General features: G+C 29.4%; 1 protein-coding gene across 1 annotated transcript; it reads left to right on the top strand.

Annotated features, from left to right (window-relative positions):
- The first annotated feature begins 9,476 nt into the window (after window positions 1-9,476).
- LOC117183070 (skin secretory protein xP2-like) lies at window positions 9,477-13,719 on the top strand. Its single transcript, XM_033376226.1, has 2 exons — window positions 9,477-9,546; window positions 12,707-13,719. The coding sequence occupies exons 1-2, from the start codon at window positions 9,477-9,479 to the stop codon at window positions 13,717-13,719; spliced, it is 1,083 nt and encodes a 360-aa protein (XP_033232117.1).
- Window positions 13,720-16,989: the final 3,270 nt, after the last annotated feature.

Raw genomic sequence — 16,989 nt, 5'->3', positions numbered from 1 at the left:
GATTTGAAAAACCGCGAAATATTTTAAGATCAGCAGGAACTCAAAAATCTAATTCATTAGAGAGTGAATCTAAGAAATGTGGAATGAGTGCGGATGAAGTTAAGCTTACTTACTTTTATGACTTATTTGTTTTAGAGGAAGGACTCTTCGAGTAATTGCTTATCATTGTTTGTAGTTTACGGTTCGGAAAACTTTCTATATTTTTAAAACCAGACGTCCTGCCTTTGTTTCCCTGAAATCCGGAATAATGATTCCGCCTACACTTCGACTCGATCATTAACCTATGTCACCCAGGTTAATTGTCACTTATTTTATTTAATGAAAACACCAATTTAACATCCGGGGCAGCACGTGTCATAACAATTAGCGGCCATTATTACCACTAATAGCACACCGGGTGGTACCTAGCGTACCACTATCAGGTAGGTTACAACGTAACCTACTATACCGTACGAGCCAGAAGTAAAGCTCATAGGGGGCAGCACCTTCCGAACTGAACGGTGAACAAGCGGAGACGATCGGGTAGGCGTCAAGTAAGCAAGGCAAGAGTTCAGTTCGTGTCGTTCATCCGTGCTTTACAGTTATTTGTACGTACTAAGTCGCAAGGACTTTTCTTCCTCGATTCACATCGGCTTTAGGGAGACAAAGGTAGACGTCTTAGTTTTCATTCCCTTAAAGCTATAGTCTCTTGTCTTATGAAAAAAAAGAATCACTGGGTCAGGGTGATAATTTTGAGACGTTTCGTCAGATTGGTTTTCTGACCCCTTCAGAATGATAACTTAAATAAACGTTTCACATTTAAAATAAAAGAAAAAGTTGAAAAATTTCAACTAGTCATTGCTTTGAGTTATCTTGCTGTGTGCTGTAGTTTTGAGCATAATCCCGTAACGTTTTTTCTCTTCGTTCATTGCCAAAAATGTTTTAACTAAGTTTTTTTTCAAATAATGTTTATGGGCAATTGCTTATAAAGATGAAAATGGCGGAAGTTTCGGAGCATCAGAATCACCTGAAATTGCAAGTCACGCCCTTCTGACGAATGCCTTCATGAGTCTATTCACGGATATTTAGTAAATTTATCAACTCATTATTCTTTCCCTTTCACATTAATAAACTAGTTTTAATTATTCTTATTTTTTTAAAAGGGGTCTACACGTTTCTTATCCCACGAATAATCCCTCTACCAAGATTTAGGGCATTTAATCAAGCTTCTAGAGATAATTCGTTTCGAAATTCCATTTCTTCATTTCTCTTTGCGTCGAGTGGCACCGGAAGGGTGCCTGGCGCCTTGTAAAGGTATGTCAAATTTTTGTAGTTTGTTAAAATTTTGTCTTTTGCGGTGCAATAGTAACTTTCTTGCTAAATAATAAATTCACACTTTTGGTGGGAAATTCATTTCGTTTGTTCAATATTTCACTATAATGTTCGTTAACTCCGTGAAACATTCAAAGTTTCTTTTCAAATTTATCTCATTGATTAAGAGTTCTTTTTAAATTAATTTTTCAAATAAAAATGTAACCTTCACATTTTTTGTCGAAAATTTCTCTTTTTTGCCTGACATTCAATTTTCTTGGTTAATATTTCATTTGACCGGTTAAAGATTACACTCTTGGGTTGAAAGTCCCTTGACAAATTTAAAATTTTGTTGAATAATCGTTTTCAAAATTTTTTTATTGGAAATCAATTTGTTCATCTAAAAATTTAACTGTTACATATTTTGTCGAAAGTTCATCTTTTTTACAAAAATTTAAGCTTCTCGTTTAAAAATTTATCTGTTTGGTTAAAGATGTACCCGTTTTTCCGGAAATTTATCTGTTTTGTTAAAAAGTTGTTTTTTTTTAAAGTCAACTAATATGTTCAGAATTTATTTGTTTGGTAGAAGATTAATTATTTAAGTAAATGAAATTCATTGCATAAGAATCAAAGTTTTTTTTTAAATTATTTTTTTTTATTGGACCTACATTTTTTTAGCTGATAATTTAAATATGTAATATTTGGTTTAAGATTAACTTAAACTTCTTTTTTAAAGCTTTGTATTTTGATGCACAGTAACAATCTTCTAGGTGGCTAATTAATTTACACTTTTAGCAAACATCTCATTTTATTGGTTGCAAATTTAACTATTACTGTGAAATTTTCTTTAAAAATTGGAAATAAGATTAAAAATTCATCTTCTTGATTAATAATTAGTTAGAAATTTTATCTCCTTGTATTCATCATTTGGGTTGAAGATTTAAATATTTTTTTGTAAATTCATCTACTTTGTCAAAAATTTTGCTTTTTTGTAAAAAATTCAACTAATTGGTTCAGCATTTTTTTTGTCTTAACGATTATCTTACTCAGTTAAAAACTCAGTTATTTGTTGAAAATTACTACATCTTGCAGAGCTTTGCCTTTTGTGGTATAATTATGATAATAATGATCTTTTCGGCGACCAAACTTTTTGGTTGAAATGTATTATTTTTAGTTGACCAAATCAAATTTTTAGGTTAAATGTTCCATTATAAATTTAAAATTTGGCTGAGAATTGAAGTATTATGTCAAAAAATAATCTTTTCTGATAGGAAAATAATCTTTTTGGTTAAAAAATTCACGTAGATTGAAAATAAGTTTTCTTTTTTATAAAACAAATTTTGTTCCACACCTGTGCAATTCTTCTCATCATAAAAGAGAGAAAAAACTGAAAAAATTATGCCAATTTATACTTCCCTTGAATTGTGTATTTAATATAAAACAAAAGTAAATTCAGTATAATTCACTTTAAAAATTTAATTATTTTAAAACGTTTAAAAATTCTATTGAGAATTTTACAAAACTTACACAAAATTCAGAAGATTTTTAATTCTACTAAATTTTGTGTAACAAATCTCTTAAATCAACTCTTATTTTAAGATTTTTGAAATCTTCAAATCCATGTTTTTCTTTAAATTTTGTTTAAACTGTTCAAATTTCAATGTATCTATTAAACTGCCGAAACATTATAAATATAGATTTTCTAAGTTTCAAACCTCAAAAAATTGATTCAAAATCTTTAGGAGGGAGGATAGAAAAAGAGCAAAAAATAAAATCACCGAATTTATCAAATTTGTCGACATATAAAAATCTCGTATTGGACAGTTATCAAATAGAAAACTCCCTAACTGAAAAAACCAAGAAAAATTTTTCAATGAACATTATTTGTTTATTAGTAATACAATGATTTAATGCTTATACCGAAGACTTGTTTTATTCTTAAAAGTCTTTACAAATAATTTTTTGAATTGAATATAATTGAATGAAAATTGTATGAAAATAGAATTTAAAAACACGTGCGCATTTAACAAAAAAATTTTAAAAAAAATTGTGAATTGTTTACAAAATGGATAAACAAAAAGTGTAAATTCTCAACCACAAAAAGAAATATAATTTAAACCGAATCGCTAAATTTTTAATATTACAAATAAATTCATACTGAAAAAATGAAATTCCAAGCAAAAATGAAAGAATTTAATTTTCTTATAAAAAACGAGTTTGCAACAATATAGTTCATTTTTATTTTCAAAAACATATTATTATTAAAAAAACCGATTGAATAATTTTCAATTAAAAATATCACTTTGAACAAAAAAATATATTTTATAATACTTAAGTTTCATACAAAACAAATTAATTTTTAACCAAAGATTGACAAGAAATAAAAATGACGATTTGGAAAATTCCCGTAAGAAAATAGCCGAATTATGAAAATTTTTGAATAGAAAAGTCCCGAACTGAAAAAACTAAGAAAACATTTATGTCAACATTATTTATTTATTAAAAATACAACGATTTAATACTTATAGCCAAGAATCGTCTTATTGCTGAAAGTCTTTAAAAATAATTGTTTGAATTGAAAATGACAAGAATTGCATGAAAATTGTATAAAAATATGATTTAAAAGCACGTTCGCCTCTAACAAAGAGATGCTCCTAAAATTTTCTTTGAAACCAATTTTATTTTTCAAACAAATTTTGCAGGCTTCAATCCATTTCTAATTTATCTTGAAGTTTCTTTTTAATTTATTTTTTAAATACAAATCATATATTTTGTCAAAATTAGTTATTTCCATTATTCAAAAAATCTTTCTAGAAGAATTTAATCCCCAAACTAAAACGCAAGTTTTAAAAATTAATACGTAGTCGCGAAATTTAAAAAAGAGGGGTACTTAGTATGTCAGTAGTAAATACAACTGCAGATAAATTATGTTGACGCTACGATACTATCAATTTATCAAATTATTCTCGAATGATCCATACAATGGAAATTTTTCAGGCTGCCGTGTAACTGATATGAGAGTTTAACACGTGAATATTCTCCTTCTACCGGATATTGAGTAGTATATATATCGGCCAGAATTCTTCTGAAAATCATCAGTTGCAAGTAAATTCGAAAGCGTATTTCATCTATCCTAAAAAGTCGTCAGTTGGATCGCAACTACATAACAATAAGTATCTTAAATTTTTCGAGAAAATGAAGTTTGTCATTTCTGCTGTACTCTTTACCACTGCAGTGGTAATTCGTATGTATAAGCAATTGTTATAACATTATTAAGAATAATACTTTCTTTCAGACTCCTAAAATTTTGGACATGTTTTGGAATTTGTGTAACTTCAATTTAGACTACATTTGCTATATACTACTTCTTAGACTACATTTTGCTTTTTAAAATATTTTCTTTATGTTATTAATTACTTTTCTTAACAGACTATAGTAATGTTCAAGATTATAACAATTTTTTTATCTCTTATAGCAATACTCCTGTAGCCGAATTCCTCTTCCAAAGTTTTGAAACAATTAAGAATATTATTCAAAAGGTGTGCCTATTCTTCTCGAATTTTTAGCACAACTAGCCAAACCAATAACAAATATTCAGCTACTAATCTCGAAATTTGGGATGATGAGCAAATTTTTTATTTAAATATATTTTTAACTAGCGAGATTTAGAAAAAAATGTTGGCACTTCTTCCTTAAATATTTCCTTAACTTTCCTTTGATTTGAGGAAGTTCGAACTATTCTTTCCTTTTTGGTATAAAGCATTGTTTTATTTTCTGTAAATAATCAATAGTATGATATTCAGTATTTTCTATTAAATTTTATTATGTAACTCTACATTAAGAAAAGCCTTGAAATGTTTATTCGTGATTTTTGTTGAAAATTAACAAAAAATAGGTACCAATTTTTCTTAACTGACTTTTTCTGCTTCCTTATGTATTAAATATATACATTTTCTTGTCACAGAATTAGGCTCAACTGTACCAGTGCCATTAAACGCTAACGGCCCCAAGATACCTCCATATGTTGATCCTCCAGTAGATGCTCCATCAACATCTGCGGAAGGAGATGTAAACCCACTCCCTTCTAATGGTAATGATGTATTACCAGCGTCTAAACAAAAAGGTGCACAACAACTACCTAAACAAGGAAATGCATCAGCACCATCTAAAGAAGAAAATGCACCACCAGCGTCTGAAGAAGGAGATGTAAAACCACAACCTAAGCAAGGAGATGCCCCAGTATCATCTAAAGGAGGAGATGCATCAGCACCATCTAAAGAGGAAGATTCATCGCAACCACCTAAAGAAGGAGTTGTATCAGCACCATCTAAAGAAGGAGATGCATCACCACCATCTGAAGAAGGAGATGTAAAGCCGCCTTCTTCTGATAGTAATGAAGTATCACCATCCACTAAACAAGGAGTTGCACCACCACCTAAACAAGATACATCGGCACCGCCTAAAGAAGGAGACGCAACACCACCACCTAAAGAAGGAGATGCATCAGCACCAGCGAAAGAAGGAGATGCACCACCACCACCGAAAGAGGGAGATGCTCCAGTAACACCTAAAGATGGAGCCGTTAAGACACCCACTTCTAACGGTAATGATGTATCAACACCACCTAAATAAGGAGATGCACCAACATCATCTGAAGAAGGAGATGCAGCAACACCAACTAAACAAGGAGATGCACCAGCACAATCTAAACAAGGAGCCCGTCCTTAATCTGAAGATATACCACCACCAATAACCCAGGGAGGATTTTAAAACTTTAGTAAATATTTTTGCATGGCAGTTTCGATGGTCATAGGGTTCCAGGATAGGAGCAGAATTAATCTTTAAAATATAAATTTGGACCATTTATCGTATTTGTATCTTTGTTGTATTATTGGAAATGATTAACTATAAATAAAAATTACAAATGAGACTCTCAGGAAAAAACTGTCTTTTACTTATGAATAGAGTAAGCTGAAACCCCCTTCCGGCAAAAAAAAACCCTTAAAATTTAGGATAGATCGTACAATATCGTTTTTTCTTTCTGAATCCGAATCATCGATAAATCTTCCATTTTTTCAGGTCAAGTTTTTGGCAGCGAATAATAATATAAATTTAGAAACTTAAAACAAAAAGCGTACAACAGTTGGAGCTTTTTAAAAATTTTGAAGAAAACAAAACCGTTTTCGGAAAAATGTTAACATTTATTTGAAATTCCTTTGGCCTTATTCAAAGTTATATGTCATTATACTGTAATCATACAAGCAAAAAATTTCATTCTATTCGAGATGTCGCAAATTTCTAAAAAGTTTGTTTTCACGCGTTTTAAAATGTTTCAAGTTATAAATTGAAAAAATTCGGCTGTTATTCATTACCGAAACTGTACCTAGAAAATATTGTGTCTCATTATTCAGTTCGATGCAAATATTTTGTAAAATTTAACAATAAATTTGAGTTATATTTAGAGCATATAGCCATAGTTTGCGCGAAAAATTAGAAAATTCGATTGTAGGGGAAAAATTATCCTTTCCAAAAAAGCCATTTAGCCAGCGTAAAACTTACAAGAAATCTTACTCATCAATGCGCAAATTTATAAGAAAAACAGGCGAAAATGTATGAAGATGGGTTTTTTGAGATTATCAATATAAAATTTGTTAAATGTTTAGGAATTTATTTTCTTGAAATTGCGTCTTTTTGTTGTTGTTGATAATGAATTTTTTAGCTTAGCGTTTAACGATTTTAGGTGTGGTTTAATATCGTTCTTCTTTAGTTGGAAATTCCGTGATTTATTTGGTTGAAAGTTTGTGTATTTGATTTAGGCTTTGTCTTTGTGGTATATCCGAGTAATCATGTATCTGGGGGAGAGTGCCGAATAGTAACTCTCGACTGACACTGATACTGATGACTTCTTTTATTCGCACAAGAAAAAAATACATTGAAAAAATAATTGCTTATTGCCAATTATTTAATCATTTTTAAACTTTATTTCGTATGTCATTGTATTATTTGAACTTTTTACTTATTTAACCTTTTTTCTAAAATTGATATCATAATTTATGACGCTCTTATTAAATTTAAATACAAGTTTCATATTAGACAACACATTTCGAGGTTAACAATGATGTTCAAACCTCTTAAACTATGTACCGCAAAACTTTTATGAATAAAAAAGATTTAATCCATATTAGCATAATCAGAAGGTAACATATTTTAAAAAAACAATCTTCTTTAGTATAGTCCTCTGATCCCTGTCATTTCGTAACAATTTTGGCGTATTTTTGAAATGTTTTCTCCGCCTCTCGGGAATAGGAAGCACCAAACACATTCAAATTTTTCTTTGTAAGGGTAAACGCGCTCTGCTACGAAATCTAGCGTCCACTGATTGAAGTCACTGAGAACATTCATAGCTGTAAAAAGCTGTGCAGTGTTCTTATGACACCTGAAGATGAATGCCGACACATCACTGCTAAAAACGAAAAAAATTATGAAAAGGCATTAAGAATTATTCCGTTGCTGGATTGTATTCTATGAAAAGTTTCTCGTTTAACAAATCAGTATCTAGCCCATACCTGTCCCACATTTTCACCCCATGTTTAAAGTCGGGATAGTCTCCTGGAGTGCCTGGCGGCATGATTCCCAGTTCTTCCCGAAGAAGGGCAACTTGTCTGATCCTAATTAATACAGGCGAATAACTTGTCGGAACGCAGTGTATCAGATCTTGACAGCTAAGCCTAATGCTTGGATTGTTTAGAAAATCAGATCTGTGTGGCGAGAGACGTTCGCGCAACGCAACTTAGACCTGGATATCAAAATCATTGTATTACTCATGCATTTTACATAAATGATCGCAAGATCTCTACTAGAAACGCAAAACAACTAAATCTATCTCTTAGGATTGTCAAGGTGTACACTACTGGGATTGTAATGGAGTTTATCTTAGGTTAGGTTGGTGTCCGGTGTTGACTTGTTTTGTTACTTTGCAGTAGAAAAGAGGATCCCATACTATCTCGAAAGAAATACTTTTGTTGGGCAGTAGATCAGATATAGGGGCTGAAATTACTTATTTTTTATTTTTGAATCTTTTACCCCAGAATGCTTCGCCTTATAGCATAGCTCAATATTTTGGACTCTGTTGGTGCAAACATCTTATTTTCATACTTAGTTTTCTTAAGAACGGTCAGTGATATTCGAAACAACCCTTGAATTTTGTGTTATCCACACCTTCAATATTATGAATGAGTAAGAAATATATATTAATCAACATAAACTTTCTGTGAGTAGTAGAATTAAATATTTTGTTTGGACAATCAATAATATTATAACTGATTTTTTGTTATAATAACTCTTATTATTGTATTACTAAACCCCTTTTACGCAAAAACTGCCCCTCAAAAATTGTTTATGATTAGCTTAGGAAGAAATTTTAATGATGATAGATATAACAAACATATAGCATACAGAAGATGCATAAAAGATTGAAATAAAAAACCAAATAATGCCTCTTTACAAGCTGAATATGTAATATGATAAAGGCAATATCATTTCTAAATTTGCAATAATAATTAAGCTTATAAATCAGATTAGCAGGTTATTCCATTCATCACGATTTGTATAAATACAGGCATGAATATATTCGGAAGAAAATAATATTTATTCTGTTACAAATTAGCTTGTATTTCCATTGTGCACAGTACAACTACAAATGTACAATGATAATCAATGGCCATACATGCTAATCAATAACGTTTAATGAGGAATAAATTAGCATTCAGCCTTCAGAAATAACACCTGCGGTGGTAAATCTACACGATGTAATATTCAATATTATAAGGATAAATATGTTTGATTCCTTATTAACGGTAGACAATTTAGTTCACTCATAATTTTCTGATGGTGCTAGTCAAATTGATATACAGCCGTCGGACGATGAAGAACAAGAAAAAGAAAACGCTTACTGTGAAGTACTTGGTTATCTATATCAAGAGGAGGCAGAGTATTTTAATCATAAAAAAGAAGCTGATGAGCTTTAAAATTCTATAAGGATTAAGCGCTTATCTTTTACAACCGTTCATCAAATGTTTATGAAGCTTTCTTGCGAGTGACAATTAGACAGATGGCAAGAACAAGCTTAAAGTGGTGTAGACCAAAAAGAGAAGAAATATAATTTTGCAAAGAACACTTTCGGCAATATGAAGAAGGCTATTGATTCGAAGATGACAGTTCACTATATAGATATTCGAATATGGGCTCTAAAAGAAAGTGAATTTCACTTTTCATAGAACAATAATGGGATGTTTTTAGAAACAATGTCGAAAAGTGTAAACCCAGAAGCAGCTATACAATTCAAACAACCATGTCTACCGGTGGACAAATTCTATGACCCCTTTTTGTAGTTTTGAGAGAACCATTCTAATAATTGAGACTAAGAGTTAAAGAAGGACATGTTCAGGTTGTACATGTGGCTTCTAGATTTATTTTTCCCTAACATAGCAGAAAATTCAAAGTTATTATTAGATTCTTTGAGTTGCTAGTGTAAACGAAACTTACAAACAGCAAGAAAAAAATTTTATTTTTATTTTACTGAAAAAAATTCCAAAAGTCAAAACTGGGAGGATTCAACAGTTTGATGTATTTAGCTTTAGGACTTGGAAGAATTTTAACATATTTTAATCGATTAATTTAGGGTTTCTTTTAATTATCACAGATAATTCTTGATAGAATTGAACAACAAAACAAGATTTTTCCAGTAAGATAGTCCAAAATTTAAAAATAAGTTTATATGGTGAAGCATTCTAAGGATAGATTTTGCGACTTAACATATTTTCGACGTAATGGTTTTTGCAACTTAGGCTTATATTGCAATAAAGCATTAACTAGAATAATTTTGTGCAAAAACAATAAGCAAAAAGAAATTTGACCTCTTAAAACAGTAAGAGACTCAAAAATAAAGAAGGGGTGATTTCAACCACTAAATTTGAACGATTTCCCCAACATTTTTTTTTCAAAGTCCGGGATCCGCGTTTGACCTTCAATTTAACAAAAAATTTGACACAATACACCAACTAAACCTTCTTAAAGTATTTATCGATTCCATGTTTAACATTTATCTTTTTTAATTGGAAATTCAGTTATTCGCTTTTCTGTATTTTTTAAAGTCATGATTTCTGTGGAACAATAATAGTCTTCTAGGTGACTTATTAATCCACAGTTTTTTTTGGAAATTCCTTTTTGGTAGAAAGATGAAATAAAGTTAGATTTCAGTCAAACATCCGATAGGGACAACCAAAAAATCTCGAAAAATAAGACTTTAAAACTCGAAAATTTTCCAATGATTAAATTTTTAAACTTTCCGAAATACAAAAATCCATATGATAAAATTTTTGAAATCTAGACATTGCGAATTAAAAAAAAGTTAAATAATCAAATTCCCAAGCAATTCTGAATATCAAAAACCTTGAAAATTTCCGGATAATAAGATTTCCGAGGGAGGCCATAAAAATAAATAAAAAGAAACGATTTTTCATAAAAATCTGTAAATTGTTCACAAAATAGATAAACAAAAAATGTGAATTCTGAACCACAAAAAAATGATTGAAACCAAATTGTTCAATTTTTAACATCACAATTAAATTTTCACTGAAAAAATAAAATTCCAACCAAAAATAAAAGAATTAAATTCTCTTAGAAAAAATGATTTTGTAACAAAATAGTTCATTTTTATTAAAAAAAGTAATTATTAAAAAAAACCGATTGAATAATTTTCAATTAAAAATATTACTTTAAACAAAAAAATACATTTTATAATACTTAAGTTTCGTGCAAAACAAATTAATTTTTAACCAAAGATTGACAAGGGATAAAAATCACGAATTGGATAATTCACGTAAGAAAGTTGCCAAATTATGAAGCTTTCGAAATAAAAAAGTTCCAAACTGAAAAAACCAAAAAAACATTTATGTAAATATTATTTATTTATTTAAACTGCAACGACTTAATACTTATAGCCAAGAATTTTCTTATTGCTAAAAGTCTTTAAAAATAATTCTTTGAATTTAAAATAACAATAATTGCATGAAAATTGTATGAAAATTAAATTTAAAAGTACGTGCGCCTCTAATAAAAAAATTCTTCCAAAATGTTCTCCGAAACCAATTATATTTTTTAAGCAAATTTCGCAGGCTTAAATGCAGTACTTATTTATTTTTTACATATGAATCATATATTTTGTCAAAATTAGATATTTCCATTATTCAAAAAATCTTTCTAGAAGAATTTAATCCCCAAACTAAAACGCAATATTTAAAAACTGATACGTAGTTACGAAATTTAGAAAAGAGGGGTACTTAGAATGTCAGAAATAAATACAACCGCAGATAAATTATATTGACGTTACGATACTATCAAATTATGAAATTATTCTCGAATGATCCATACAATGGAAATTTTTCAGGCTTCCCTAGAACTGATATGAGAGTTTAACACGTGAATATTCTCCTTCCAACGGATATTGAGTCGTATATATATCGGCAAGGATTCTTTTGAAAATCATCAGTTTCAACGAAATTCAAAAGCGTATGTCAGCTATCCTAAAAAGTCGTCAGTTGGATCGCAACTACATAATAATAAATTTCTTGATTTTTTCGAGAAAATGAAGTTCGTCATTTCTGCTGTGCTTTTCACCACTGCGGTGGTAATTCGTAAGTATAAGCAATTGTTATAACACTAATAAAAATAATACTTTCTTTCAGACTCCTAAAATATCGGACATGTTTGGAAATTCGTATAACTACAATCTAGACTACATTTGCTATATAATATTTTTTAGACTATAAATTGTTTTTTTTTAATATTATCTTCATTGCAATAATTACTGTTCTCAGGAGACTGAAATAATGTTCAAGATTATAACAATTTAATCATTTTTTTATAGCGATACTCCTGCATTCGAATTTCTCTTCCAAAATTTAAAAACAATTTACTGATTTATTCAAAAGCTGTGTCTATTCGTCTGGAATTTTCTAGACGATTAGTCAAACTAATAAAAAATATTTAACTCTTAATCCAGAAATTTGGAATAATGAGAAACTTTTTATTTAAATTTATTTTCAAGTAGCGAGATTCAGAAAAAATTCTAAACTCTATTCTTTGTTATATAGTTCCTTGGATTTCTTTTGCTGTCGGGAAACTAAAATTATTTTTTTTATTTCTGGTATAAAAATTCGTTTTATTTTTTATAAATGATAATTACTATGATATTCAATATTTACTATTGAAACTTATTACAAATCTCTATATGAAGCATAGTTTAAACAGGCTTATTAATGTTTTTTTTTGTGTTTGAATAAAAATAGGACATCAGTTCTTCTTCACTGATTTTTTCAGCTTCCCAGTTCATTCAATATATATTATCTTGTTATAGAATTAGGATCAACTGTACCAGTGCCAAGAAACCTCAACGGCGCCAAGATACCTCCAGATGTTGTTCCGCCAGTGTATGGACAAACACAATCACCACCACCGCAGCAAGGAGATGTACCAACACCACCTAAAGAAGGAAATGCTCCAGCAACATCAGGAGAAGGAAATGTAAAACCACTTCCGTCTACTGGTAATAGTGCATTACCACCACCTCAACAAGGAGTTGCACCACCACCACCTAAAGAAGGAGATGCATCAGCACCACCTAAAGAAGGAGATGCATCAGCACCACCTAAAGAAGGAGATGCTCCTGCAACATCAGGAGACGGAAAGGTAAAACCACTTCCGTCTACTGGTAATAATGCATCACCACCACCTCAACAAGGAGTTGCACCACCACCACCTAAAGAAGGTGATGCATCAGCACCACCCAAAGAAGGAGATGCATCAGCACCATCTAAAGAAGGAAATGCACCACCACCCTCTGAAGAAGAAGATGTAAAACCACCACCTAAACAAGGAGATGCACCAGCACCATCTAAAGAAGGAGATGCATCAGTTCCATCTAAAGAAGGAGATGCACCAGCCCCACCTAAAGATGAAGCTGTAAAACCACCCCCTTCTAACGGTAATGGAGTATCACCACCACCTAAACAAGAAAATGCACCACCATCATCTGAAGATGTAGATAAACCAGTACAATCTAAACAAGGAGATGCACCAGTACCGTCTAAACAAGGAGATGCACTTACACCACCTAAAAAAGGAGCTGTAAAACCACCCCCTTCTAACGGTAATGATGTATCACCACCACCTGAAGAAGAAGATGAACCACCATCATCTGAAGATGAAAATGCACCAGGACAAGCTAAACAAGGAGATGGACCAGCACAATCTAAACAAGGAGGTGCACAACCATCATCTAAACAGGGAGATGCACCACCACCATCGAAAGAAGGAGCCCGTTCTAAGGCTGGAGATGTACCACCACCAATAACCCAGGGAGGATTTTAAGACTGCAGTAAATGTTTTTTCATTGCAGTTTCACAGGTCAGATAGCTCCAAGATTAAGGCCAGAATTAATCTTTCAAGTTTAAACTCAGACAATTCATCTTATTTGTATCTATTGTATATCATACAAAATGGTTTAAAATAAATAAAAATTATGAATGAGACTCCAAGGAAAAAAAATGACTTATACTTATGAATAGACTAAACTAAGAACTCCCTTTTGCGAGATCCCTTAGAAGTTAAGATAGATTGCACAATATCTTTGGTTCTCTCTAAATCTAAAAATTAAAAATTTTAAACAAAATTTGTACCCTAGTTAGAATTTTCTAAAAATTAAAAAAAGAAACAGTTTTTCTAGAAAATGTTAACATGCACTTGAAGTGCCTTTGTCTTGACTCAAAGTAATATGTCGGTACAATATTATCATACCGACAAAAGTTTCATGTAGTACAAGAACTAAGAAGTTTCTAAAAAGCTTGATTTTTACTAATTAATTTACTGGCTTAAAGGAAAATTCTCTGAAATTTCATAAATAAATTTTAGTGATATTTAGAGCAGCAAGACATTATTTTTAAGAGAAAATAGGAAATTCAACTTGAAGGAATACAAATTGTACTAGTCACAAAATTTATTTAACCTCAAACTTACTAGATAGCTTGCTTAGCAATGTATAGAATGAAGCAAAAAAAATTGGCCAACAATATAAGAATGGTGTTTTTAAGATAATCAAGATTAATTTTTTTGACAATTGGTCTTTTTTTATAAAAATGTTATCTGACTGGTTAAAAACTAATTTGTTTGTTGGAGATTCAATCCTTTAGTCGAAGTTTCATTTATTGCAAAAAAATTTAACTACCATTCTTGAAACATAGTTCTTCCGTTAAAAATGACTTTTTTCTACCAAGAATTTATCTATTCCATGCTTGGTAAAAATTTAATTATTGGGTTAAAAATTCATGTTTTGCTACAAGATTCATAATTTTAGTTAAAATATAAATTTTTTTGCTTGAAAACTTATAAATTTGATAAAATTTATTTTTCTTCCGTTGAAAATAAATTTTCTAAACTAGAAATTTAACTATTCCATCTGTTGTGGAATCTATTCCATTTTTTGCCGAAAATTTATCTTTTTTGATAGACATTTAATTTCTATGCTAGAAAGCTCATACTTTTCGTTGGAAATTTAGCTACGTTGATAGAAATTCATTCATTTTGTTAAAAATTGGTTGTTTTAAATATTTTAACATTTACCTTTTGGATTGAAAATTAAACTATTAGGTAGGAAATTCATTTTTTGTTCTTAAGTATTAAATATTTCAGTTAAAAATGACTTTCTTTGCTTAAGAATGTAACTACTTTGTGAAAAATGAATTTCTCTATCAATAACGTTTTTTAACCAAAGATGTACCGTCTTTGTTTGAAAATTTAGTTTTTAGAAATTAAATTATTTTGTTAGAAATGAAATGACTTTTGGTTATTTTTTGTTTAATATCTTTGAAAGTCTACAATTATTATTTTTTTCTTAAACTTTTGAAATTCTATTTTTTTTAACTGCGTAAACGCTTCAAAATATCAAATAAAACAATTTTAAATGAAAAATTATTAAATATCTCTTAGAGATAATTCCCAAAATTATACAATTTCAAGGAAATACGAAAATCCCGTATTTGACAATTACCGAATGAAAAATTCATACAATTAGAAAATAACCAAAATATAAACATTTCTAATTGTAAGGTTTCCGACATAAAATATAATGCGTCAGAATAAAAATTCACAATTTTAAAATTTCCCAATAAAACTCTCGAAATTATAAAATTTTGCTCAATATAAATATAATGTATTAAACAATTCACGACTAATAAAATCGACGAAATGTAACTATCCCAAACTGAAAAATTTCGAATGGATCAATTTTTAATAAGAGTGAAAAAAGGTTTAGAAAAAATAAAATTTGTTAAAAACCATCTTAATTGGAAAATTTTCGAATATAAAAATTGCCAACACATAAAAATCCTGAGTCATAAAATTATTGAAGAGTATATAATATTACCGAACAAATAATGTTGTTAACAAAATATTATTTACTGAAAGAAAATACAATAATTTGATACTTTTGTCAAAGAAATTTTATTTAATGTTTAAGGTTTTTTAAAATTATTATCTTAGTTAAAACAAGAATAATTGTGTGAAAATTGTATGAAAAGTAAATTTAAAAACATGTCTGCCATTAACAAAAAAAATGTTTTCCTAAATTTCATCGAACTTAATTACATTTTCTAAGCCTACTTTGTAGGATTCAATCCAGCACTGATCTTTATCGATTTTTTTATTTTCATTTAAGGTTGAAATAAAAAATTCGATTAGGATAAAATTAAAAAAAAATATTATTCAAATTATAAAACAAAATTTTACATTCAGAAATATATTCTTCTTAATTTTTGTTATTATAAATTAAAACGGTAGTTTAAAAAAACATCGATAACTACAAATTTTCATTATTTGATCAAAGTATTTGATTACTTTATTGACAACAAGTAAATAAATTTTCAAAAAATCAATTATTTTAATCGTTTTAATTCGGGAATTGTCTATTTCGGATATTTTATAATTCGACCATTTTCTGTCAGAAATTTACAAATTTGGTAATATTATAAACTGCCGGAAATTTTATGATTTAGAAATCTTCCAATTTGTAATTTTTATATTCTAGCAGTTTCATTACTCGAGCACTTTACAGTGTCGAGAATTCTTATTTTCGGGATTTTAAATCGTCTCAAAAGAATTTTATTATTCGAAAATTTTTCCATACGGAATTTTCATATTTCGACAGTTTTGTAATTTTTCGATTTTTATAGTTCCAATAAAATTCCCAAAATATAATAATCCCGAATTGGAACGTTTCCAAATAATAAAATCCTCGATAGTTAAAAATATAAGCAAATCTAAAAAATCCGGAATATTTAGTGAAATTCGCGACAGGTAATTTCTGAATTATTGATTATATCAAATATCAAATTCCTAAATTTGAACAATTAAAAAACATGTTTCTCAGGAAAAATCTACCACATTTAGCGTTATTTAATGATATACTTGTATGCAAGTAATATAATTCTTATATCAAGTATTACACATAAGAATTTTTACTTCCGAAATTGATATTTTACATAACTCTTCTATATTTTTCATATTTTTGATAACTTTGTTTTTTATTAATTCCTAAAATAACATTGCACTTTATCTAAAGGCAGTAATATTGTTTATTTACCAAGC

The sequence above is a fragment of the Belonocnema kinseyi genome, chromosome 2 (genome assembly GCF_010883055.1).
Source record: "Belonocnema kinseyi isolate 2016_QV_RU_SX_M_011 chromosome 2, B_treatae_v1, whole genome shotgun sequence".
NCBI lineage: Eukaryota > Metazoa > Arthropoda > Insecta > Hymenoptera > Cynipidae > Belonocnema > Belonocnema kinseyi.
Note: the sequence above shows the minus strand (reverse complement) of the source record. Positions and strands in the feature narration are given on the sequence as shown.

Excerpts from the sequence above, each read along its gene's own strand:
- LOC117183070 (XM_033376226.1), top strand. The coding sequence starts at position 9,477 with ATGAAGAAGGCTATTGATTCGAAGATGACAGTTCACTATATAGATATT. Across the intron at positions 9,547-12,706 it reads AATATGGGCTCTAAAAGAAA|AATTAGGATCAACTGTACCA; the intron begins GTGAATTTCACT and ends ATCTTGTTATAG.